This window comes from Equus caballus, chromosome 17 (assembly GCF_041296265.1).
Source record: "Equus caballus isolate H_3958 breed thoroughbred chromosome 17, TB-T2T, whole genome shotgun sequence".
In the NCBI taxonomy this organism is placed as follows: Eukaryota; Metazoa; Chordata; class Mammalia; order Perissodactyla; family Equidae; genus Equus; species Equus caballus.
In genome coordinates, this window is record NC_091700.1 from 91,754,256 (window position 1) to 91,781,275 (window position 27,020).

Consider the following 27,020-nt stretch of genomic DNA (forward strand, 5'->3'; position numbering starts at 1 on the left):
TCAGGTACAGGCCATCAAGCTTCTGTGGGTACCACTTGAGGCCAGGGGTGGGGACAAAGCTGTCAGAGGGATCCAGGTTCTCAAAACCAGTACTTATCTCTATATTTTGTGACATCTGACAGCTGAACCCTCACAGCTATTTGAAACTCTCTCCCTTTAGTTTCCATGCCCTCCGAACTTTCTGGTCATTCTCTCTCAATCTCATTTATAGGCTAAATTTCCTCCGACTCACACTTCAGTCACTGGAGTGGGTGGGAAGAGGGCTTCTACGTCTGTGGCCCTCTCCTCTTGTGACTATGAGGAGGCAGCACAAACTAAAAGAAGATCTCATGCATGGGAGGATCAAACACAGAGCCATCTGCTTTCCTATCCTGACCTCCCAGAACAACTGCAAAAATCTACTGCAGAAATAAAATATATCAGTTTAGAAAGCACTTCATGAGGAAACTATATGACTTCATATGATTTTATTTTTCAAGAATACCACAATAGTGACCAGCCTTCCACTCTGGAGGAATCTAGATATGGTAATATCAATTTGGATGAACTGGATTGAAGGGCTCTAAGAGTGACCCCAACAACTTTTTGGATGAACTCCATATACTGCAAGAGCTTGAAATCTTTGCCACCAGAGGGACTCTGAAGTTTCTTTTCCTTAAAGTTTTTTGGGGAACATTCCAGCGAATGGTTTTAGGTATAATCTCCAGAGAGTCTGCTGGTGTACAGGCATAAAAAAATGGCTGGTTTTGTTGTCTTTCAGAATGGAAGTTGATATCCTCCTGGTGAGGTTTTGATGTTGACTTATGTTTGCTTGGGAAATAATCTGATCTTTCTGGCTCATAAATATACACTTTCTTCTTTCTTGTGTGTTTCCCTTTACTCTGTGTACAACTGTAATCACAGTCCCAATGAATGTTGTTCTTTCGAAATAAATCAAATTTGGTCTTCTTTCTTTCTTTGCTTTCTGGATGCCTGTGAGGTTTGCCTTGGCTTTTTGCAAGATGTAATTTAATATTTGATTCTGTTAAGGGAGCGAAAGAGTAACTTGTTCTGCTCCCTGTAGTCCATGAGAACTTCTCTTCACTGAATGAAATATAAGGTGATACAGATGGAACTTCGACAGCATTTAATGAACTGTGACACAAACAATCAGGAGATTGAATTTTGGAAGATGACCTGTATTTCTTGCTTTTGTAGGATTTGTAGTTAGGTGGTGTCACAATCGAGGAATGTTTTCTGCAGCCACTAATATAATGGGAACCTGAATCTTCATTGTAAAATGGTTTCAAATCAGTTTTGATTTTTTTCATCTTGAAGAGATGTTTTAAAGGAATGCCTTTCTGTAATTCAAGTAGAATTTTTTGTGATTCCTGACTTAAATAAGGGTTGGCTTCTAAAAATATGCATTCTTCACTATCACGTAATTCAAGAGGTGAGCATTTATTCAAGTTAGTGGAACTCTCAATTTTTGTCTGACTGTCAGTAAAATAGTCAGGAATCTGAACTGAATGAGAGTCAACTAAACTAGGGGCATTTTTCTGAGTCTTTAAATCAAAAGATTCATATGTATTTATTTCTTGAAACCATACATGGTATTGTTTATCTTTTTCTGGAGTCACACGAGATTTTAACTCTGAAAGAACTGCAGTATCTTTCTGCACTGTGCCATGTTGATCAGGGTCAGAACACACATGAGTTGGTTCGAGGAATTTTCTAGTCAATGACGAGTTTTCATGGGGACTTTGCATTTTGAAAGAGATATGTTGTTCTAATGATCCTGTATCAATGGAAAGACCACCACTTTCTCTACTATCATCTCCTGATTTACACATCGCAACTGTGTTTAATTTAAGAGTATGTTTGGGAAGTGCATTTGGCTTAGGAAACATACTTTTGCCCCGAAGCCCCAGGAGAAAACGAAGGTATTTGTATTGTAGATCAAGATCTATTTGATGAAGAGATTTTTCCTCAAAAAGTAACAAAATTCTGTTTCTCCGTTTTGGTATTTTGACACCAGAATTAATACATTTACATGAAGGTTTCCTTCTCTCCTGAGCATCAGCCATTTCATAAGATTCTCTCACAATTCTGGAAAAGGCTTTCATTTGAATCTCTAATGTTTTCTTAGAAAAGTGTATAAGAAGTTTGTCTTTTTCGTCTACTGAGTAATTTTGGAGAATATGAGGCAATGGCACCTCATTAGCAGAAGTCACTAAAGATGTTCCACTTTCTAGCTTATCAATACACTTTAACTTTCTAATGCTCTCCTCACTGCCACTTGAAACATTAACGATCAGTGTCTTCCTACAGCTGATAGGAGGTGAGTCATTTTGGCATTTATGTTTTAAGTTGAGTTCTATAGTATCAATCCCTTGTAGAGACAAAAAGCACATTTTTTTATGGCTTGGATAGAGCCTCGAACTATTACCTTCTGAAATAGCCGATTTTGGATAAAAGTTGAACTTTGTGAAGGATTGTTTTGCTCTCTCTGGTATGAGATTCAGTTTTATTTCAAGTGCTTTTGACTCTAAATGATTAGTGAGCTTATTTGTTTCTTTGGGAGTCAAACGTTCTAAAATGAGTTTGGGCTGCACTTTGGGATGTATTTCCGTGGCTGTTGTATCTGGACCTCCTACAGAAGGTTGTGACTGCCAATCATCAGGTTTCTGGGCTTTAACTTTTTCTAGCATATCAGCATAAATTTTGTCTTGGATCCAATTTTTTACCTGAGATTCAAAGACATTTTTAATTGCTTTATAAAGAAGAAGTAAACTTTCCACACTTGCACTATCTGCCACTATTTCTATTTCATTACTTTTCTCTTGGGGTGGTACAGGCCCAGTTCCTGGGAACGTTTTTTGTTGCTGGCCCTTTTGTGTGGTTGTGTCCCGTACAGGTTCACTCTGATTTGTATGCTCAGGTCGCCAGGTGCACTCCGTGGTATCGAATGGCTGAGTCTCACATTGTGGTTTCTCTACTCCTGGAGGGGAAATATTCATACTTATGTTACTTTTCATGTGGGTTTCCACATTTTCCTTTGGAACTTCAGACATGGATGGACACTCTGTGGGTGTCAGAATGGGTTTTGGTGCCTTTTCCTCTTGCTCCACTATAAGCAAGTCAGGTTCTTTTATGGTCTTTGAGATACCATGCTCTGGAACAACCCTTTCTTCCATTTGTGGAGTTAAAGTTTTTTCATTTATTTCACAGCTGAAGTTTGCTTCTGATTTGACACTAGGAAGTTTTTGCATTTGTTGCTCGTCCACCATGAAGGGCTGGGAATCTTGTGGAACTGTGTTTGTAAAGTTCTGGTCCCCATTTTTCGCAGTGTTTGAGCTGTTCCTCTTAACAACTTCACAAGTGTTTGGTGATTTCTCTGGGAATTTAGAAAAACAGATTATCTTTTCTCTTTTTAGGTTTGTCTCAGATTCTACTGTTTCTTCAGTCTGAAATGGACTCATCATGGAAATAGAAAGACTTCTGATAAATATTCCTGAGGCATCTTCACCCCATGAAATTACTTTCTCTGGTTTGTTAAAGTCATACTCTAACTTCATTCTATTGCTTGGAGTACCACGTCCTGTGTTGCCAAGAATCTGTGAAATTGGATGGTTCTGGATTTTCATAGTTGAAAATATGGGGCTCAATTCTCTTTTCAAATCTGCTATTGTTAATCTGCCTTTCCGACCATCAAATTTGGGAGAAAGAGGAATATAGGCATAAAATGAATTCAGAACATGTTTTTGAAACAATTTTTGTGGCTGAATGTTTTGTTTCGCACCAGATGCTTTCAGTTCCTTTTGATGTTTTTGCTTGATTGAGCAGCTGTTTGCCATAAGATTGATTGCCTGAGTTTTAGTTTGAGATTCCTCTGTCTTTAGAGATGGAGCTTTCAGGTTTACAGTATTGCTTGTGCCCACTTTTATTTTCTCCTTCTCCAGATTGACAGTCGTATGTCTGTGCATTTCTATTTTGTCCTCTTCCAGATGGACAGCTATGTTTGTGTCTATTTTTAATTTCCCTTCCTCCATTCCTAATTTTTTCTGCTCCAGATTTATAGTAGTACTTGTGTCAGTTTCATTTTTTTCCTCCAGATTTCCAGGTTGAATTGGAACAGTCCAGTGTGGGGGAAGAGACTTCTGAAGTGATTCTAGAATGCTTCCCTCCTGTTCTGGAACAAGCAATGCCTGCTCCTTTTTTCCTCTTATGGAATCAAACTCTGTAATATCCATGTGTCCTCCTGGTAGTATTTGTGTTCCAGGGTACACTGTGGTTTGCTTGTGTACATCTATTTCCAACGGTGTCTTCTGCTTTCCATTTTGAAGTGGAAACTTAAGAGAAAGGCTGGAGTTTAGCCTGGTCTTGTGTCCACTTTGAGACCATAGCACCACTTGCTTTTTCATGACAATTTCTTGTTCTTCTATATTTTGGGGGTTATTTGACTCTATGATAGTCATTTTCTCAAGTGACCTCTTTGTCTGTGGTGCTGACACTGCGGAAGAGAACATTTTGTTCATTTTATCATTATTTTGTACATCTTTCTCTGGCTTATTAAATTTACATGGATCTGCAGATCCTAGAGATGCTTTTGATAAAGTTTCTGGTTGGTGGGCCTCTCGCTTGGAAACAGAAAATCCTCTTGAACTTACGGGGGTGCCAAATGTGATATGTATTTCCTTGGATATTTTCCTTGGCAGTGAAACTAAACCCTGAGGATTCATATTACGGTTTAAGTTATCCATTATTTCAGTTTCTTTCTTCAGATTTTCAATTTTAGTTGGATCCATTGTGGGGTAGGAAAGAAATGTAGTAAATGTTTCTGTTTTGTAATTTTCTGGCTGAGCCTCTCGCCCTGTAAAAAAACATTCCAGCCTTTTTCCACTTCTCATGGTACCAAATCCTGTGAAATAAATATCCTCATGCTGTGAATTTAAAAGCAACTGACTCAAATCTCCTTCGGATTTGACTCGTGGAGGTTCCTTCCTTCGCTGTACACTGATCATGAAGTTTGAGGTCCACTGTTGCATTGCCTCTTCTAGTGGCACAGGGGGTTCTGCCTTTTCAACAAGGATTTCACCATCACCAGCAACTGGCTCTCTACTTGCTGCTTTCTGGGTATCTGAGGATTCCTGGAGAATTTGCTGTGGATGGGATCCTGTAATTCCTGGTGCACCTTTGTCTACTTCACTACTTGAATCTAGAAAAAGGGGAGGTGCTGATGGGATGGAAAGAAAAGTCCGTGTCAGAACCGTACGCTGCTCATCTTTACCTTCGTGCACTCTTTCCTTTGGCTCTTCAATATTCACGACAAATTCCTTTGTTTTAAGGATACGTGAAATTGGTGAAATCCTTGCCTCCTTGTGATGCATCCTGATCCTCATATCTACTGTTCTCACTTCATATTTTTTTTCTTTCTGTGACATAGATTGTTTTCTTCTTCTTACCTCACCACCAATTGCCTTTGTCTCTGCTATCTTGTCTGCATCCGATAATGCTGAAAGCATTAGTGGAAGTAGAGAGGGTCTTTTAATTCCAAGCATTTTTTCATCTACCTGTGTACCTTTGTCCAATGTAAGTTTAGTTAGGGGTTTGGAAACATAAATTTGTCTCAGCAGTGAACCAGCTGGTTTACCTTGACCTTCACATTTCTTTTGTTCTTGCCCTCCAATGTTCAGATGCAATTCTGTTCTATGGACTATATGTGAAGGAGGAGATTGCTTTGACTTCAAAGTTATGTCTGTGGTATGCATTGCACCTCTCATATCTACCGTTTTTTCTCTGTCCTTCTTTTCTTTCTGAGGCTTATACTGTTTCTCATTTTGAACATCTTTCATGATATCACCTCTGATTGACTCTGTAGGTACTACTTCCCCTGCATTGGACATTCTCTGCAAAACAGAACTTTTAAGCATTTCATCATCTACTTGTATTTCTTTAGACAATTTGAAGTGAGGGAGAGATGGTAACGAAGTAGAAAATTTGGTCAGAACCACATCTGGTTCATCTTTACTTTCCTGCATCTTCTTTTCTTGATGTTTGGGGAACGTGAGGTTTACTATTTCCACTCCATTCTCTTCCTTGCTCTGTGGCATATGTTGTTTACTTTCCTGTGGACTGATTAAAATATCATGAGTAATTGGCTCTACACATACCACTTCTTCAGAATCTGACAATTCCTGTAAGTTTAATGGGGACAAAGAGGATCCTGTTAATATCGGCACGCTTCCTCCTTCGATTGTGGTATTCACGTTCAGGTGAGGTGGGGAAGATTTAGATGCACAAGTCTCAGTCAGCATGACATCATCTGGCTCCTGTTTACCTTCCTGAACCTTCTCCATTTGCTCTTTAGTTTTCGACTGAAGGTCACTTAGATTGTATGTAAATAAAATAGGTGATTTCTTTCCTTTCAAATACATATCACTCAGATCCACTATACTATTCATATCCACATTTTTCTCTCTCTCCTTCTCTTCTTTCTGTAGCACGTGCTCTTTGAATTCTTTTATATCTTTCGAAAGTTCTCCAACAGTTGTTTCTTCATGTGCTATTTTTGCTGCATCTGATGATTCCTTGGATTGTAGTTGTGAGAGAGGCAATTTTTTAATTCTTATCATGTACCCCTCTCCTTCTGTTATATCAAATTTAAGATATGGTAGAGTAAGTAAAGAAATACAAATGTCTTTCAGATTTGTAACTAGCTTGTTTCCATCTTCCTGCTCTTTAATTTTCCACTTCAATTTTCTGGTATCAAGTATATATGAAAGTGGTAGTTTCTTTGCCTTCAGATCCATACATTTTGGGAACATTTTGTCTTCAACATTTGTTTTGAGTTTATCTTCCTTGATTAACATATGCCCATCAAATAACTTATTATATGCTTTTTTGCCTGAATTGGATGGATACTGAATCTTTAGTGGTGGAAAATAGGATTTTGTTATTCCTACTGTGTCTTCCTTTTCATCCATTCTAATGTGCCATTTTCGGTCAGATGGAGGAGGTAAGGAAGCATAAGTTTCCCTCCTTTCTGGCTCACCTTTGCCTTCCTGCACTTCTTTCCCTTGCTCTTTAATATTCGAAGGTGGTCCCTTTCTGCTGAGTAGGTGTGTAAGTGGGGATGTCTCTGCTCTCAAAGTTATTGTTTTGGAGAATATTTTACCTTTCTCACCTTCTGTTTTTACTCTTTCCTTTGCCTCTTTATATGGCACATGTTGGTTAGCTTTTATTATTACATCACATAAGCCAATACCTCCACTGGAATCTGCATGTCTGATTTTACCTGCACCTGATGACTTGGGGAGCTGTAACTGTGAAGGAGAGAATCTTGTACTTGCAAGCAAGTCTTTGTCTGCTTTGGTTCTTGTATCCCATCTACTGTGAGAGGGAGAAGGCATGGGAGGAGGAGTTTTTGTCAGAGCCACATCAGGGCCCCCTTTTCTTCCCTGCTGCAGTTCTACTCTCTCCTTACTGCTACACTGAGGCTCCCTTCTCTTGCTCAGAGCATCGTGCTCAGTGACACCAAACACACAAGGAGGTGGTGATGTCTTTGCCTTGAAATCTGTGCCATTGGGGTGTGTGCAGCCATTCATGGCTACTGTTTGTCCTCTGTCGTTTTCTTTCTGTAGCACGTGTCGTTTACCTTTCTTTACACGGCTATCAATTGATTCTGTAGATGCTATCTGCCCTAAAGGCAATGAATTTTGAGGCTCAAGATGTGGCATGTAATTGGTTACTCCTGATTCATCTTCCTCTTCTTTTATTGTGTCCAATTTAAGAGGAATTGAAGAAGTGGTGAGAGGACAGATTTTGCTCTGAAGCACAACTGTTTCCTTGGTAGCTTCCTGCCCCCCTTTTACTTGCTCTTTGATGTTTACTTCCAGTTTATTTGTGTTGAGTATATGGAAAAGGGGTGATTTCTTTGCCTTCAAAGCTACATACTTGGAATGCATTATGTCTTTCTCAAAAATATTCGCTATGTCCTCTCTCTGTGTCACATATTTTGTTCTTTTTGAATCACTTGACATATCGTTCAAAGGTGACCCTGCATATTCTAATTTCTCGGCATCTGATGATTCCCTTTGCCATGAGGGTGGAAGAAAGGGTCTTGTTACTCCTTGTTTCTCTTCCTTGTATTCTATACCTTTGTTTAATTTAAATTGAGGGACAGAAGGTCCTGTCAGAACCTCATCTACTTCACTTTTTCTTTCCTGTACGTGTCCCAATTCTTCTTCATTTGTCTGTACTTCTCTAATTTGGGGGCCACAATCCCCAGGGGTTCCAAGTACATGTGGACATGGTAATATATAATATTCCATGTTGACTATTTTTCTTCTATCCTCTCTTTTCTGTGGCTCGTACTCTTGTACTGCTTTTACATCATTTGAGATATCATCACCAATTGATGTGGTATATGCTATTTTCTCTGCATCAAATGATTTTTGTAGCTGCAGATGGCAAATAGCAGATTTTGTTATTCCTTGTATGTCTTCCTCTCCTTCTATTCTTGTGTCCAATTCGTGATGAGTTAGAGAAGATTCAGAAGCCTGATTTGTGGGCAGAACTGCTTCCTGTTTACCTGTACCTTCTCTACCAGCTTTCTCCTGCTCTTTAAGATTCAGTGGTATGTCCTGTGAAAGTACTTTCTTTCCTTTCAAATCTTTATCTTTTGGATGCATTACTTCTTTCTTGTCTGACCTCTCGATCTCTTCTTTATGCGGCATATTTTCTTTGACTTCTTGTACATCACTTGTGATATCACCCTCAGTGGACTCCTTATTTGCTTTTTGTACTGTATCTGATGATTTCTGGTGTGATAGTTCTGGAAGAGAGTCTCTTGGTACTTCAGTTACAGAGTCTGCTTTTTTAATTCTTGTATCCAATTTTAAATGAGAAGGAGCAGGTATGGAAGTGCTGGTATTGGTCAGAACCCCACTTGGTTCACCGTTAATTTTTTTCTCTTGCTCTTTGATGTCCAACTGGATTTCCTGTGAAATTGGTGATTTCTTTTTCTTCAAAGCTATGACTTTTGCCATTTTTACCCTCTCTTCTTCTTCCTGCATTATATGTTCTTCATCTTTTTTTATACTGTTTGAGATATCACCATAAATAGACTTTTTATATGCTATTTTTCCTATATCTGATGACTCCTGGAGTTTTGATCGTAGCAAAGAGGATCTTGGTTTTATTAGCATGACTTGTTCTCTTCTTGTTCTTGTGTCTGCTTCAGAGTAAGGCAGAAAAGAGATGAAAGCACAAGATTTGCTCTGACTCTCAACTTGTTTATCTTTATCTTCCTGCATCTTTTTCTCTTTTTCTTTGATGTTCAACTGTAATTCCTGTGCAACTGGAGACTGCTTCACCTTCGAAGCTATTCTTTTGGGGTGTCTTATTTCTTCCAAAGCCATTTCCACTCTATTATCATCTTTCTGTGGCATATATTTTGCTTTTTTAATACTGTTTAAAATATCATCAGTTGGCTTCTCACATATTCCCATTGCATGTGATAATTCCTGGAGTGTTAATGACGGAAGACAGAATCCTGTTATTCCTCGCATGTACACCTCTTCTTTTATTCCAGGACCCCATTCCAGGGGAGGTAAAGAAGGAATAGAAGCATGAGGTTTATTCTGAACTATATCTAGATCACTTTTCTCTTCCTGCATCATTTTCTCTTCTTCTTTATTGTTCCACTGTGGTTCTTTTCCATTCAGTATGTGTTTAAAAGGTGTTCTCTTTCCTTTAAGAGTGATACATTTGAGGCCCATTATATCTTTCACATAGACTATATTTTCTCTATCTTCCTCCTTTTTCTGTGGCAAATGTTGTTTTGATTCTATTACATTGCTTAGAGTAGCTCCATTAATGGACACTGCAAATGATGTTTTCCTGACATCTGATGATGCCTGGAGCTTCAATGATGAAAGGCAGCTCCTTGGTATCCCTGACTTATCTTTTCCTACTTTTATTCTTGAATTCAAATTAGGATGTGACAGAGAAGGTAAGGAAGTACACTTGTTTGTCAGTTTCATACCTGACTTACTGTTACCTATCTGCACCCTGCTCTCTTGTTTTATAATATTTGACAGCATAGGACATTTCTTTCTATCGAGTATATATGATGGTGATGATTTCTCTGCCTTTAGAACAACATTGAGATTCATTATTTCTTTCATATTGACTCCTTTTATTCTATCCTTTTCATTCATCTGCGATACATGTTGTTTTGTTCTTTTTAAATTATTTGAGATAATCCCATCAATTGTCTCTTTATTCAATTTGAGGTGAGGTGAAGAAGGGATAAACTCATATATATTTGCAACAACTGAATCAGATTTACCCTTTCTATATTTCACATTTGCTGTTTTCTGTTTTATGTTCTGCTGCCATTCCCCTCTGTTGCTTGGGGTACCATAGTCAGTGGTATTGAATACTTTTGAACATACTGATTTCTTCAATTCCAAAGTTCTTCTTTGGGGGCATATTATGCCTTCCTTAACTCCTTGTTCTACGCTATCCTTTTGTGTTTTACTTTCAGGCAAAATAGGCTTACAGATAGAAAGAGAATGTAAAAACACTCTAGGTAGACATACTTCTTTTTGTACCTTTTGATATGTCTTACATGTTACATGCACCTTCTTTCTGCCTCTTAGCCTAGGGGAGCTGCTATTTGATAGTGAATCAGTTGCCTGTGCCCCATCCAATGATTCCTTTCCTTGTGGAAATGAAACATTCAGATATTTTACAGTGTTACTGCATGATTCTAAAGGTAGCATTGTGTTTTGTTGTTTCATTTGATCTGCTCCAGACTCAAATGGCTGGGTGTACCATGGAGCCATTCTAAACAAAACCTGTGGTCCACACTCTTCTTTCTCCCTAAATTTTGCCTTGTTTAGGGCATTTCTCTCTTCAGAATATTCTTCATAGATGTCCCAGGTACTAGGTGATTGCTCCATTTTTATGTGCAGTGGAATAGGTGTGGAAGCATGTTTAGGTTTTAGGTCTGCATTTAATCCAGTTTTATCTCTCTCTACATCTGTCTTCTCTTCCTGTTCTTTACCAATGCTTAAAGCAGCATGTCCTGCAGTATTAAGTGATTCTGAAATCATTAACTCTTCAACTGGCAACTCCATTTGTGTTGGTTGTACAAGACTAAGCCTTGATACTCTGTCTATCTCTGTTTCGAATCTGCTCTGCCTTTTAATGTCAGAAGTATCTGATGTGAAGTAAATGGTATTTGGAAATGTATCAACCACATTTTTACCTTGCCGCATCTCTTTCATTTTGTTTTCTAAATTGGATCCAAGGTTTTTCCTGTGTTCTGCGGTAAACTGCCTATTGGTTTTAAGGATCTGTGAAATTGGTGGCTTTTTTTCCATAGTTAAACATTTGGGATTCAATATGATTTTCTTTTCTGATAACTGCACTGTGTTTATCTGGCTTTCTGAGTCAGATAAAACAGCTGTGAAGAAATCTAAAGGTCCCAAGAAAGTTGTGGCTAAGTTTTCCCCTGACTTTGCCTTTTCCTCTGTAATATGACCATCCAGATTTTTGTGAAGTGTTCTGTTATATAGAGTCCCCCTTGCTGCTGCAAAAAATGAGTGTTCATCAATCCCTGATTTGGGTGGTGGAATCTTAGCTCCCTCAGTGGCACAGAGTAACGCCTCTCCCGTACTTTCATTCCATGGCCTCTCTTTCATCTTGTACTTGTATTTTTGCTGCTTTTTCTTTCTTTGGCTTTCTTTAAGACATCTTGTGCTATTAAGCAACTGTGAAATTGGTAGTTTCTTTGCCTTCAAAGCTACATGCTTGGTACTCATTATACTTTTCTTGCCTACAAATTCTAATGTGTAGTTCTGGCTTTGGGGTTCAGATGAAACACGGCTAAAAAAATCTAAAGGTTTTAAGACTGTTCTTACTAAGTCATTTTGATTCCACGCCTTTTTCTCAGAAATAAGACTTCCATATTTGCTCTTAGGATTTCCATCCCAGAGACTATCACATTGTACTGAACCAGTCTCTGATGTCCCTGCTTTTGGAAATGGAGTCAGTAGATCTACCATACATTTTGTTCCTTCTTGGGTATGAGGACTTATTTTCACCGTGTCAACTTGAAGAACATTCATCATGTGTCTAGAAAGAGGATCCAAATCAGTTTCTCTAGAGTGTTTTTCTTGCCTCATCTTTTGTGCTGTACAAGATAAATTCCAAGTCCTTCTGCCTTCTGAACTATTCAGTTCAGATTTTGATTTGCAAGGGACAGAATTTTTCATAAAATGGTCATTGAAACTGAAGTGTGGAACTGATCCTGATAACAATTTCTGGATAGTTTTCCCTTCCTTTTCATGTTGCACATTCATTTTCCTTGTGCTGCTTGATCTGTTTTGTCTATAAGTCATATTGGCCCTCCATGCTTTCCCATCACATGGTGATTTCTCTAGCTCTAAATAGGTATGTTTGTGCATTTTTACTCTTGGTTGATCCATCTCTGTTTTTGGTGTGCTATGCATTTCAATATTCATTTTGTTATCAGTTGAAATAGGTATGGGAGACGAAAATATGTTAGTTACACTTTCATTTGGTTGCACATCTTTTATTGTAGATTTCAAACTGCATTCCTGCTCCTTTCTACAGTATAGATTACCATGCTCAGTAATGTTAAGCATCTGTGAACAAAGAGCCTTCTTTGCCTTCATGGTTACATGTTTGGGACTCTTAAGAGCTTTTCCTTCTGGAAATTTAAATAACTTTTTCTGCCTTTTAGACTCACATAAAACAGATGTCATGGACATTGTTAGTAAATCTCTTTGCAACTCTTTATGTTTCTTGGCAATATGACCACCCACTTTCCTTCTAGAGTTTTCATCACACGGACCTCCAAGCACTGAGTTCTCTGACTTGGTAGGTGGGATATTTTGATCAACTATGTATTTTATTCCTTTTTGAGTTTTTATGTTTTCCTCTTCTTCTTCAAGTTGTAGGGAAACTGCGCTGTGAACATCCAGCTTCTCTGTAGAGTTCCCGTCAGATATAGTACTACACTTTGTTTCATCAGTTAAAAGATCGTCAAACGTTGCTTTCCCTGATTTTGGACACAGAATCTTTCCTCCTATTCTATACAGTATGTCTTTTTGTGGTGAGATATTCTTCTTCAGCTTTTGGGTTTGAAATGGAATCATCAGAGGAGAACAAATAGACTCCAATGGGTTTTCTGAAACTAGCATTTCTTGCTGCACTTCCTGCTCTGTAATAAGCATATTTCGATCTTTTCTACTTCCTGTACTATTCAGGAATTGTAGACCTGCTTCAAATAAAACTTCATTGCCTTCTTTCTCTTTTTCATTTTGCCATCTTGATTCTGACATGTTGCTTGAGATACTCCATTTATTAACAGAAGAAGTATACAGTCTTTTCCTGTCATCTGGTTTTAGCTGTATAATGTTGCTTTTTTTTCTGAATGAGCCTTCCTCTGCTTTTACTTTTTTATGCGTGTTGATGGCAGGGGAAGCAGGTGTAGGTGAAAGAAAGGTATGCATAAGTATATTTGACATACCTTGAGATATTTCTTTGGCCATGTTTTCCAAGATGTGGTCTTGTTCCTTTCCATGGCGAAGGGCACCAGATCTAGTGATACTGATTGCCTTTAAAACTGATGCCATCTGTGCTTTCCCAGTTCTAGACTTAGGGATTTGTGCTGCATTTCTCTGCCCTTTAAGTTCAGATGAAGCTGGCATGGAGAAATCAAAAGACTCTAGGCTTCTTGATTGTAAAGCCTTTTGTAACTTCATCTTTCCCTTTAGAATAGAACCAGCAAGTTCTTTTCTAGAGCCTTTTTCAGATGGGATGTCACTCCGTGCTGTAACAATTAAAGATTCACTAACTGATTTCCCTGGGAGTGGAGATAAAATCACTGGACGCCTTGTATGTTTTAAGCCTTTTTGTGTTTTTGTTCTTTTTGGTAACTTCTCAAATGGAAATGAATTCAAAAGACAGCAAGAAACAGAATGTAATACACTCTGTATAAAAAGGATTTGTTGCTGCAGCTCCTGAGTTATGGTAAGTGATTCTGGGATGTTTTTCCTGACTGAATTCTTCAGTTCTAGATCTGATTTCACAAAGCGAGACATCTTCCTTTTATGAGCATTGAGACTGAAGTGTCGAGAATTCTGTAGGGCTGCTTCTCTACCTGGGGCTTTGACTTTCTTTATGCCATTTGAAGCACTGCCCCTCTTATCCCTGGAACAGGCACACCAGGCTCTCTCTCCACCTGATGATTGCTCTTGCTGTTGCTGTTCATGACTCAGTCTTGTTTTCCACAGCATGTTTGTCTCTGCTTGTGTTCTATTATGTATTTCCATGTCAAGTGAAACAGGCATGGGAGAGGAAATGGCCTTTAGGATTATATCGGACACAGGTTTACCTTGTTTCATCACAGTTTTGCAGTTGCATTCAGATTGCCTTCTATGGCTTGAGGTACCACATTTCATGATATTAAATGTCTGGGAAATCAGTGCCTTCTTTGCTTTCAAAGCTACACATTTGAGATTCATTTTATTTCTCTTGTGCATAAGTTTCAAATTGTCTCTCCTTCTTTTTGACACAGGTAAAGCAAGTGTGGATAAATCCAAAGACTCCAGAATCATTGCTGGTAATTTTTGTGCTAATCCTTCCTTTCTTTCTACAGTAAGATCGTCCAGTACCCCAGAGAATTTTATGTAAATTAAAAAGTCAATAATCTGTGATTTCAGGGTCTTTGGAGGTAGGTTTTTTAGACAGCCATTCCCTGAGATATTAAATATCTGTGAAATTGGTGCCTTCCGTGCCTTCATAATTACACATTTGGGACTCATTTTACTTTTTATGGTTCTACATGTAAATGTCTTTCTCTGCCTTTTAGATTCAGGTAGATCAGGTGTGGAGACATGCAAAGACTCCAGTGCATTTGCTTGTGGATCATTTTTATACTCTGCCTTTTCCTCTTTACTGCAACTGTACCATTCCCCTGTGTGGCTCCCATTGCTTGGGACACCATGTCTCATTGTATCAATTAAGGCTTGACCAATCAGTGATGTCTTTGACTCTAGAAGAGGAAGTTGTGAATTCACTGAACTCGTTGTGCCATTTTGTGTTTGGAGGCTTTTCTTTGCCGTTTTAACCTGCATTGGATCTGTAGGCTGCATTTGTTGTGGGACGTCTTGTTCAATAACAAACAGAATTTTCCCGCTTCCTTGGTTTTCTGACTTCTGGAGGTCAAGCTTCTCCCTCTGGCCTGAAAAGAATACAAAATGTTGACTGTGCTGCAGAATTACTTTTAATAACATCTCTTGTTCACTTTCTTCTTCCTCTTTATCTTGATTGTTGGTTTCTTTGGTGTCATCTAAAGTAATATTCCCTCCTTGTGGTGATACTGCTTGCTTTACTTGCTTGGAACTAAGTCTTTTTTCTTCCAAGATGTCTTTTTCTCTTTCTGCCTTGCTATACATATTAATGTCAGGTGTAAAAGTCATGAAGGAGTACATGTTATCTGCCATTTTTTTACCTTGATCCACCTTGTTCATTTTGGTTGTCAAGTTACATCCCAATTCTTTCCTATGGTTTGGGTTAGCACCACCTTTGATATTGAGTATGCATGAGATCGATGGTTTCTTTGCTTTTGAAATTCCACATTTGAGATTCACTAAAGTTTTCATGTCTGAATATCGTTTGAAGTTTCTCTTGCTTTTAGATGTAGATAAAGTAGGCAAGCAGAAATCAGAAGTCACAGTCTCTTTCTTTTCAATACCACCAGCTTGTTCTTTTTGATGGTTTGCACCAGATGGGACACCACATTCTCTTGCAGAAAATATGATTTTATCAGTCTTGCCTTCCTTTGACTTTGGACGAGAATACCTAGCATAGCTCTCTAGCTTTCCAAATTGAAACTGATCCAATATAGGGCATGAGGCAGAACCCAAAATAGTTTGTGTAAAATGTATTTGTGGTTGTACCTGAATATTTTTACTTCCTGGTTGTTTCAGTTCCTCATCTGATTTGACAAGTTCATAATTCTTCTTCTGATATGCATTGAATACGAAGCCTTGGCTATTCTCTGGAACTGGTAAATCTTCATGTTCCCCTTCTACCTCCTTCCCATCTTTCACACCATTAGATAAACCACTCATATCAATAGAACCTGGGCTACACAATTTCCTTCCATTTGGTGATTTCTCTTGCATTAATTGCATTTGACCAAGACTTATTATCTTTTGCCTATCTGTCTCCACATTTAATCTGCTATTCATTTTGATGTTGGGCAAAATAAGCATGTTGAAGTGAATAATATCCAAGAGTGCATCTGTTACATTTTTATTTTGCTGTGGATTTTTCATCTTCGCTTTAAAGTTGCATTGCAGTTCCTTGCTCTGTCTGCCATTAAGCATATGTGAAATTGATGGCTTTTCTTCCCTCATAGTTCTGTGTCTGCGACTCACTGTTATTCGTTTCCTTGCTAATTTCAATGATTTTTTCTTTCTTTTAGATTTAGAAACAAAGAGCTCAACAGAATCAGAAGACTGCAGGAATGTCACTTGCAAATCTTTTGGTAACTCTGAATTTTCTTCCACAAAAGAATTTCGTTCCCTTTCATGGTTTCTACCAGATGGTAAGCCACGCTCTGTAGTGTTCAAAAGTTTATCAACTGATGAGTTCCCTGCTTCTGGAAGTAGAATCTTTGGACCCATAGGGGCTGTTATGTCATTTTCTGTTCTGTTGGTTTTCTGGAGCTGCTCAGCTTCTCTAGGAAGCATCTGGAGGCCAGTCTGCAAAGTAGTTTGTGTAAAGTATGTTTGGTGCTGCACATCTTGCTCATTAACAGGCAGTTCCTGTGTTAAACAGTCCAGTGCCAGGTCTGGTTCATCAAGGTAGGTCTCCTTCCCTTGACATACATCAGGCCAGAGATATTGGGTATGGTGTGAAGCTGCTTCTAGCAAAGTTTTTTGCTCCATTTCCTCTTCATCTTGCACTTTTTCTTCTCTGTCATGGAATGCACCATTCTTACCAAAGAAATCAACATACTGTGGTCTCCCTTCATCTGCTAGTTCCCCTTGCTTTAACATAGTATGACAGAAGCTGTCTGTCTCTCCTTGTAATCTGTTATGCATGGGAGAGTAAAGGGTATTTAGAAATTCAAACAGCAATCCATTAGCTTGGTTGATCTTTTCAAACTTGGCCTTAAAGTTGGAGTCCAACTTCTTTCTATGACCTGTGATATTAAATGTTTGTGAAATTGATGGCTTCACTGCCTTCATATGTACAGACTTGGGCCTCACTGTACATTCTGTGTGTGAGAATCTTACTCCATTTTTCTTCACTTTAGAATGAGTTAAAACAGGCATATGGCAATTAAAAGTCTCTGGGAAAGTTGATGGTAAATCTTCTGGTAATTCTACCTTTGCTTCTGCAAAACAGTAACCCATTTCCCTTGTATTACTTCTATAACCTGGAACATCACTTTCTCTCGTTTGGTTTAAAGGATCTCCAATCAGTGATTTTTCTAATGTTGGAAGAGGCATCTCAGAATCTGCAGTGCATTTTAACTCTGGTTGTGTTGTTAGGCTTTTCATGTTCTCAATATGAGGTGGATCAATTATGGGGGAGTACATAGACTCCAAAATGGTTTCCGCAGATGTGGGTGGTCGATGCATTTCTTTCTCTGTTTTAAGCTTCTTCTCTGGATATGCATCCAACCTGAGGTTCCAGCTCTCAGGAAGGACTGCTTCCTGTGGAGCGTCTTTGTCTCCTCTCACTTCAGCTTGCAATTTAGCTCCTTCTAGTGTGTTTCCAGAGTCACTTCCTTTATTTATGGAATCTGAACACTTTTCTTCCCTTTCAACTTGTGATTTCTCTTGTTTTAGCTTGGTATAACTGTGATTTTCTGCATTTAATCTGCTGTGAGTTCTAATATGAGGCAAAATATACACATGAGGGTAAATAACATTCAGAAGCACATCTTCCTCAATGTTATCTCGAAGGATCTTTTTACTTATGATTTTAAAATTGCCTCTCAATCTTTGTCTATGATTTAGACTACCATGTCTACTGATATCAGGCATCAGTAAAATTGCTGGCTTCTTTGCTTTCATAATTACACATTTGGGACTGAGTATACTTTTTGTTCCTGATAATTTTTTTCTGATTTTCTGCCTTTTAAAACATGATAAAGGAAGCACGTGGATAATGAAAGAGCCCAGGGAAACTGCAGGTAAAACTTTTTTTAAGTCTTCCTTTTCTTCTGCAATACGATCATCCAGCGTCTTCCTGGAGCTTCTACCAAATGGGACACCACATTCTGTTGTTTCAATTAAAACTTCACCAACTGGTAAGTTCTCTGGCACTGTAGCAAGATTCTTTAGTTCTGCAGTTTCTCTGTCTGTAGGTCTATTAGTGCTTTGCTTCACATTCTCAACTTCAAATGGATCCATCGTGGGGCGTGGATTAGTACCCAAAATCGTTTCTGTAGAAAGAGTTTGTGGTTTTACCTCTTGCTCTCTATTTTGAGTTTTTCTACTTCCTGAACTGCTCTGTTCTATTTCAAATTTGACATATTTGGACTTCTGCTTTAGTTGTAGGCTGAATCTGAAATCTTGTGGCAGCTGTGGAACTTCTTCTTGTAAAGCTTGTTCCTCTTCCTCTCTGTCATGTTCTTGTGGTTTTTTAAATACACATTTCTTCTCAATATATTTTACATTCCATATTTTCTTTTCTTCTGGTAATTTCTCTTGCTTTACCACTGAATGACTAAGCTCTATTCTTGATGTATCTGTCTTGGCTTTTAATCTGCTAAGCATTTCCATATCAGGTGGTTGAGAAATGGTAGTGTTGGTGGCATTGTGAAATGCATCAGCTATTCTTTTATCTTGCATATTTTTTATGTTGCTTCTAGAGTTGCATTCCAGTTCCTCACTTTCACTTAGATTATCATATTCTGTAACATCAAGGATTGATGGTTTCTTTGCCTTCAGAATTACATCTTCTGTACTCTCTTGAGTTTTTACAATTGCTAATTGTTCACTGCTTTTACGCTTTTTGGTTCCTAGTGAAATGAGCAAATTGACATCTGAAGACTCCAGAACGATTTCCAGAAAATCTTCTTGTTCTTGTGTATTTCCCTGTGGAAGGCACCTCTGCATCTCTGGTGAACTAGTTGGTAACTTCTCTCCATTTGAAAGTGGAAGATGAGAATTCTCTGTACTTTTCAGGTCCTCCTGTGTTTTCATTCTTCTGTTTGATTCCAGTTTGGGAGAGAAAACAAATTTCTGCAAAGGTTCTGATATATCTTCTTCTAAAGGCATCTCATGCTTTGGAAAAGGCAGGTCAGAAGTTTTTTTCCTATTTGGGGCATGAAACTCTGCAATACCAACTTCATTTGCTTGTGTAATTGGGTCTTTAAAAGACTTTTTATTCTTCCAGTTTGCCTCTATTAAAAGAAAAGGTGCTTTTAGTTGACAGTTATTGACCATGAAAGGCTGTTTCAGCTGAGGTGGAATTTTCAGTGACATGTTTTTTAGTCCTTTATTGTCCCCACCATGCTGCTTTACATTTTCAGTCTTGCCTGAGGTTCCGCTTTTCCCAATGGACTCTGCACAACTGCCTTTCTCTGCATCTAGTGAGACGTTTTGCTTCAGCAGAAAATGTCTACATCCTGTTAAACCTGGCGTGACTTTCATTAGTTTTTTCCTGCAATACTTCTTCATATAAGGAGGAACAAGCTTGGAAACATAAATAAGATGCAATGCTCTATCTGATACACCTTTCCTTTGATCTAGTTCTTTCTTCTTAGTGTTATACTTGCCTCTTAGCTTGCTTTCTTTTGAAGCGTGGCATACTGTAATTTGAAATACCTGTGAAGTTGGTGTTTTCTTTGACTTTTGAGATGAAACTTTGAGACTAAATTTACTTTTACCGTGTAATGTTTTTCTTCTGTTTTTCTGCCTTTTGGTGGTAGGTGAAAGAGGCACTGAGCCATATACAGAATACTGGTTTAATTTTGATGAAGGAATTTGTTTCTGGCCCTTTAGCTTTACACTTTTTAGCTGTGGCATCTCTTCTGCAACTGATTTTGGACTTACAGTTAAAACTAGAGATCTGGCATTCTTAAAAATAGTACTTTGTCCCAGGATTGAATATTTAATCTTGTTTGAATCTTCAAACCAAACAGAATATTGTGCCTCATCTAACTGTTTTTTATCAGACTCTAGGCCCCTGCTTGAATCTTGACTCTGAACAGAATGTGGGACTTTGACTAAATGTTGACTCCCATCCATGTCTTGGGTCTGGAAGGAATATTGTGTGTTGCTGGAAAATGGTTTCTTTGTCAAATCTTGAGGCATAGAAAAGTACCTGGCCTTGATATCAGACTGGCAGTTGACTGATTCTTGGTTGTTAATAAATCGTTGGGCTTGGCTAGTAAATTGAGCTTCATAAAAACCTTGATTCTGAATAGCATTTTGTCCTGGAAAAGAAACTTGTGTTTGGGCAGAAATGTCCATTCTAAAAGAACGTTGATTCTGGATCAAGGACTCTTGAGATCTTGAGTACAGATAAGTAGTTTCACTCTCTAAGACAGCTTTGGATTTTAAAGGAATTTGATTTCTCACATTTTCTTCCAGAAGTCTGACTTGGTCTCTAGAAAGAAATAAATGGGCAGACGGGCATGATGCCACATCTAGATCTTCACTTTCCATAGTGATTCTAGAAGTTCTTGAAAAGTTAAAGTCAGAAGAAAACATTAAATTTTTAGTTTTGTTGGTTTTCATCATTGAAAATAATGTCTTTGATGAAGATTGTATTGCTTCACGTTCATTTTCTGGATACCCTCTATGGCTTAGAGAAATTTCCTTTGCTTCTGAATGAAGCAGTGACAAAGATGGGTTAGTCTCATTTGAAGACAGCATATGACTTTCACTAAAGTGACTTACTTGATATTTACCTTCACTGCTACCTGCCCATGTTATTTCATCTGCTGATAAAACTCTGTCTTTGAAGTAACCTTCATTTTCTTCAGATGTAAGTAATGAAGTGCTTGTTCCTTCTGAAAAGTCATCAGTTCTGAAATATAAGAAAAGAGTGTGCAAATGAATTGTCACTTAGGAAATATTTCTACAAGAACTCTCTTCTAGATTTAAAAAAACCCAATTTAGTTTATGAAAACATAGCTCAATATAGAGATAAATTGGAAATTCATTATCCACATTACACTGTCCAGACATAATTAGGATAACATTTCATCAGGACTAGAGTATGAGTATTCACTTAGGAAAGCTGAACAAATAGTGAAAATATAAGATATAAAAACAATTAATTTTTACACATTTCAGGAAAAAAGAGGAAGCTGAAATCCAAGACAGATATTTCAACAATGTAATATTGTGATTTTAAACATAACAAAACAATACTAGATAATTTTCATATGTTGAACCAACCTTGAATTCCTGGGAAAAATCCCACTTGGTCATGGTATATGATCCTTTTAATATGCTGCTGGGTTTAGTTTATTTTGTTGAGTGTTTTGCATCCAAATTGATAAGGGATATAGGTACCTAGCTTGTATACCTATCTGTCTTTCCCACTCTACATATTCTTTTGGTGAACCTCCAGGTCTGATTTTCCTCCTAACTCACTGGTAGCTCCTTTTCAGTCACCTTTGCTGGTTCCTCCTCTTCTTCCTGACCTCTTTGAAGTGTCCAGGGCTCAATCCTTGCTCTTCTTCCCTTCCCACAATCCCTTTGTAATCTCATCCTCTGTTGTGGCTTTTAATACTGTCTATATGCCAACAACCCCCAAACTTATTATGTCTACCAGACATCTCTCCCAAACCACTTACTATCTCTATTGGATGTCTAATCAACATCTCAAATTCAACAAATGCAAAACAAAATTCCTGATCTCCCCATCAAAATCTGCTCCACTCACAGCTTTCATCTCAGTTGATGAAAACTGTATCTTTCTACTTGCTCAGGCCAAAATCTTGGAGTCATCTTTGCCTCCTCTCTCTTACATCCACACTCTGTTGGCTCCACTTTTCTAAGTACATCCTGAAACCAACCACTTCTCACCACCTCCATTGCTACCACCCTGGATTAGCTCACCTTCATCTCTCACTTGGATGACTTGCAGTAGCCTGCCATTTGCTTAGACCCTTGACCAAAAATAGTCTATTCTTAATACACCAGGCAGAATGATCCTTTAAAAATATAAGACAGAACAGATAATTCTCCTATGCAAAACTCTACAGCAATTCCCCATTATTACTCAGAGTAAAAGCACTGTCCTTAGCATAGCCTACAAGGCCCAACGGTGATCTGGTCACCTATTACTTTTCTGACCTCATCCCTGTATGTCACCCCGCCTCCCTGCATCGGCCATCCTGGCCTTCTTAGTGTTCCTCAAACGTTAGGCACACCCTGCCTTAGGGCTTCTGCCCTAGTTGCTCCCCCGGTTTGGAATACTTTTCTACCATATCTATTTGGTTAACTCCATAATCTCTTCAAAGCTTTACTCAAATCCTACCATATATATTGCAACCTACCTCTTCTCCCCTACTACTGGCACCCTGATTCTTCTTACCCTATTCTATCTTTTGTTTTACCATAAAACTTAGCACCTTCTGACATATTATGTAATTTATTTATTTACTGCGTGTTAGTTTATCATCAGACTCCCCTCTGGCTAATATGTAAGGTAGGAATCGTTGTCTGTTTTGTTCACCAATGTATCTCAAGGGCCTAGAACAATGCCTGGAACATAGGCCCTCAGTAAATATTTGCTGAATGGCCATCTTTGCCTCTAGGTTTCTGATTGCTAACCCTCATCCACAACAAGCTGACCCAGACATACAACCCATCCCTTTCCTCAAGTTCAATGAGGGGGAAATAAAATCCACATACACAAACCACCCATACACATAAACTTTAATAAAAAGTTGGAGGCAGAAATAGAAGGGAGTTGATTATAGCAATACAAACAACTCCCACTTAAACATTAGGCATGTCTTTCCACTTCTGAAATGTCCTTTGGCTTCTCCCCACCCGAGAATCTCAACTGACCTTTGAAAATTTGAAAAGAATTCCCCACACTCCTAGGAAAAGACTGATAGTTCTATAGCCATGGTAACACGTAAGTACCAGAAGTGGTTGTAAATCAAATCAATCAATGTCATATAGTCATAGTATAGTCCTATAGTCATAATGACAAATAAACACCAAATTTGCTTTTAAACAATTTTATCTATTAATGATAACTCGCTTCAGGAAATATGTTTCTGAAACCAACCAGTCAGTGGCAGCTTCAAGCTTTGAAAGTCAGGTAATTGGTGGCAGACTCTCCTAGGAACACACTTCTAAAGCTGAGGTCAACCCTGAAACAATTCATTCCCCAAAACTTGACTGATGTAAGATCAGCAGTTTGCTTTGCTCTCTGAGACTATGCCTGGCCAGCACAGCTCTCCCTGATTCCAGATACTAAGTGGTGGTCTCATCCTTTGACGTCCCTTTATGCCATTGACTCCTGAGCCTCACACCATTTCACCTGCTCCTTCCTCCTCTCTGCCCACCACTCCCACCTTTCTCTTCTCTCCCATCTCATAAGCAAGATAAAATCCACTCAGTCTCTGATGTGATATACTTTAATCATTTTGATGCTTGAGCTTCTACCAATATTCAACCCATTTTATTTCAAAATAATTTAAGATGTTCTCTGAAATACAGTTCTGTCCCAGAAAGGAATTCTAGAGCCAGGGTAAAATATTTTTGCTTTGTTGTACACAGAGTTTTAACTAATCTTCATGATATTCCTAAGAGGTAATTGATCTAGATGCTATTTTGAAAGTAAGGAAATGAAGGTATAATGAGTTTAAGTAATTTGCCCAACATCATGCCATCATTAAGAGGTAGAACTATGACATAAACCTAGACCTCTTTAAATTCAAAACGTGTATTTCTTCACTACAATATGCTGCCACCAAAGGAGCCATATCTCTTCCCTAATCCTTTTCCCTCAACATCACCCTCCTAATCTCTTCTCAATTACTTTCCCCTAATACCTCCTGGAAAGGTGCCACCTAAGGATTAAATCCCACCTAGGCAGGAGTGGAATAATGGCACATAGGGATAGGGAAACTCTTGAGGTCACCTTGATTCTGAAGCTAAAAATCCTTTTCTCCTCATTTCTTCCTGTGGTCTCCTTTCTTGCCTATCAATCCTCTAGTTTTTAATTACATGTGAACTTCAATCACAGTGTACACCTAATCCCTGTATATCTCAAACACTGATTCTTGGTCTGTCCTGTTGACTTTTGGATAGTCACTTATTCTGATTCAAATACTTAGGTGCTCCAGTTTGTGCTGGCATTCCTGTTCCCAACCAGCCCTGGCCAGGCTTCTACCTACTAGTACCTCCAGATATTGTTACTGCTTCCCAGGATACCCACCTTACGACTTGAGGTGCTATGAAAATAGAGCAATCAGATTAAATGAATAAAGCCCCTTTACACCTGACAAATGAAAGAAATTAGACTAAAGTCAAGTAATTGTCAGATTCATTCTCCACACAGCTACTGGTGAGCTAGCTGAAATACAAAACTGTGTCACTCCTATGCTTAACCACCACCAGTGGTTACTAACTATCCTCAGAATAAAATCCAAGCTTCTTAACAGGGTATAGAAAGCCCCCCATGATCTGACATCTGCCTGGCTCTTCACATTCATCTCCCACTACTCCCTGACTCAACCTCAGCATTCCAGCAACTCTGAAATAATCATAATTTATTGCACATACCCTGATGTTTCTTATTTGCTTGCCTCTGCTCACGTCTGGAATGCCTTTCTTATCCTCCTAACCTGCTGTCTTTTTCTGGCTAATTTTCACTCATCCTTTAAAATTCAGCTCCAGTACAACCTTCTTCATGAAGCCATCTCCAACACCCCTTGCTGGCTTAGGTATCTCCTAAAAGCTCCCACAGTATTCCTATCAGTGTGTTACCATACTACAAGGTAATCATCCTTAATGTACATATCTCCTACACAAGAATATAAACTTATAAACTTGTTGAGAACAGAGACTATCTTATTGTTTGTATTCCAGTATCAAACACAGTGTCCATTGCATAGTGGATATCTAATAATTGTTGAATGGATTTTGATGAAAACAATTAAAACACTGAGGGCAACAAGAGTAGTGCTGTTAGTATTTAATCCCAAACTCTGATCTATCTTTAGTATGCTGATGAATTCAGATTGCATAAAGTCCTTTCATGTCACTCTTGCAGCACCTAGCTCAGGGTTTGCTGGGATCACAGTAGCTGCTAAATAAATATTTTTTCAATTGAATTATCAGAACTAGTGTTTCCTATTTCTTTGTGTGTACTGGAGAGAGAGGTCGGAGTAGGGGAGCAAATCACTTAACCTCTTTAAGCTTTATTTTCCGCATCTATAAAAACAGTAATAATACTACCTACCTGGAAGGATACTTTCAATAATATATGAAAAGCCATTAACATAGCTTGGAACAGAGTGACCATTTAAAATCAATGTTAGATTGAATTATGATGTTGAACATCTGTGGTCCTCTACACATGTGGGAAAACCCTTCTCTGTTATTCAGATGTGAATGCAATTTTGAATAGAACAATACCAACCCATTTCATTTAATTTCAAAAATTATCACTTACCTTTCCTCTGAAGATGAATGAATTGACCAATTGTCTAGAGAAAAATGGGAATAAAAAAAGTTAGAGAACCAATGGAGAAGCTCAGGCTGAATCAGTTTTATATTAAAATATGAAATTGTATGATATTTACCAAATTTCATGCTTTTCAGGCAACTGTGTTCCTTCTATTTCAAGAGAGACAATAAAATGTTAGGGGAGTAATCCAAATATCAAGGTTCCACAATTTTATAAGTTATTCTTACATGTGATTTTGAGAAATGGAGGAGAAGGAAATCAGCCATTTGTTCTTACCTCCTGGGCATCTGAATTACTCTTTTCTGGAAGTGCAGGCTTCTTCTGAAAGGATGTACAAATCTTTATGAGTACCATCTCAAAAATAATTCCTAAGGAAATTATAAAGAAGATCGCTATCCAAACATTTTGAGAAATCCAGGATTCTAGAAGGTCCCATAATGTCAAAAACGTACTATCTCCTAATCCACCCTGTAGGGCTTTTTTAAAGAAATAAAATTGCTTCAACATTATTATGTAGTATGTGAAATAGATTGTCTCATTCTGAAGTCCTCAATTTCAGATGCCCCAAAACACACAAAGGTGGTATGACCATCTCATAACCACATGCAACGCTCTGCCAGAAAAAAATTTCCAGGGCTGCTCAGAGTCTTATCAAGTGCAGCAGTGATTGTCCTGAGCCTAAGTCAAGTGAGGTACGTGTCATAGTGGGTGTTTAACTGAGCTCACATCAACTTACTTTAGCAATCATGAAAGTTCCTTGGTAAGACATGTATGGCGCTATAAGTAGTTTATAATTAAAAATTTACAATAACCCCCTATTTATTTCACAATTCTGTAAACAATCCCCTAGCACAGTTGGAGCATCACCACCTTGTAATTTAAAAAATGGAGAACAAATTTGAATTGGACCTAACTATTTTCTATTACCACCAGGAACAGCATATATTATGCTTCTTTGTGATCAGGAGTATACGAATGTAGGGTTGCCACATTTAGAAGAAAAACACCCAAACTGGATGTCCCAGTTTAATTTCAGATAAATACCAAATAATTTTTTAGTATGTTCCATTGTCACTATGTAGGACATATGATAGCTTGTCTTTTATGGGCCTATTTTTTCTTAAAATAGAACACCTCATATTCCTTTTTGCCAGAGAGGCCTGTTGGCGAAGTTCCTCTTCAACAATCTACTGATACGCCAAAAAACCAAAGTTAGACTTTGGAATGGTCTCCTGGTGAATTTCCTTTTCACAGTCTCTAGTGATTCCAAGGAGCAGCCACATGTGACACTTCCTGATGTCAGAATTAGG

The 27,020-nt window shown here is 38.2% G+C and overlaps 1 protein-coding gene across 4 annotated transcripts; it reads right to left on the reverse strand.

Annotated features, from left to right (window-relative positions):
• Positions 1 to 409: 409 nt before the first annotated feature.
• On the reverse strand, positions 410 to 27,017 carry CCDC168 (coiled-coil domain containing 168). Of its 4 annotated transcripts, XM_070240461.1 has the most exons (6): positions 26,845 to 27,017; positions 25,987 to 26,031; positions 25,826 to 25,859; positions 25,696 to 25,729; positions 20,960 to 21,078; positions 410 to 20,875 (listed from the first exon to the last, which is right to left on the reverse strand). In XM_070240461.1, exons 3-6 carry the CDS (start codon positions 25,833 to 25,835, stop codon positions 534 to 536), a joined length of 20,505 nt encoding a protein of 6,834 aa, XP_070096562.1. In that variant the 5' UTR covers positions 25,836 to 25,859; positions 25,987 to 26,031; positions 26,845 to 27,017; the 3' UTR covers positions 410 to 533. The 4 variants fall into 4 exon arrangements, with proteins under 4 accessions (XP_070096562.1, XP_070096561.1, XP_070096560.1 ...); XM_070240460.1 differs by having other exon boundaries at positions 410 to 21,078; positions 26,845 to 26,966; XM_070240459.1 differs by lacking the exon at positions 26,845 to 27,017 and having other exon boundaries at positions 25,987 to 26,395.
• Between the last annotated feature and the right edge of the window lie 3 nt (positions 27,018 to 27,020).

Coding starts and splice junctions, on each gene's coding strand:
- CCDC168 (XM_023621808.2), bottom strand. CDS start 26,217: ATGTTGAAGCAATTTTATTTCTTTAAAAAAGCCCTACAGGGTGGATTA. Junction 25,730..25,825: donor CCTGAAAAGCATGAAATTTG/GTAAATATCATA, acceptor ATTTTTCTCTAG/ACAATTGGTCAATTCATTCA. Junction 21,079..25,695: donor CATTCATCTTCAGAGGAAAG/GTAAGTGATAAT, acceptor CTTATATTTCAG/AACTGATGACTTTTCAGAAG.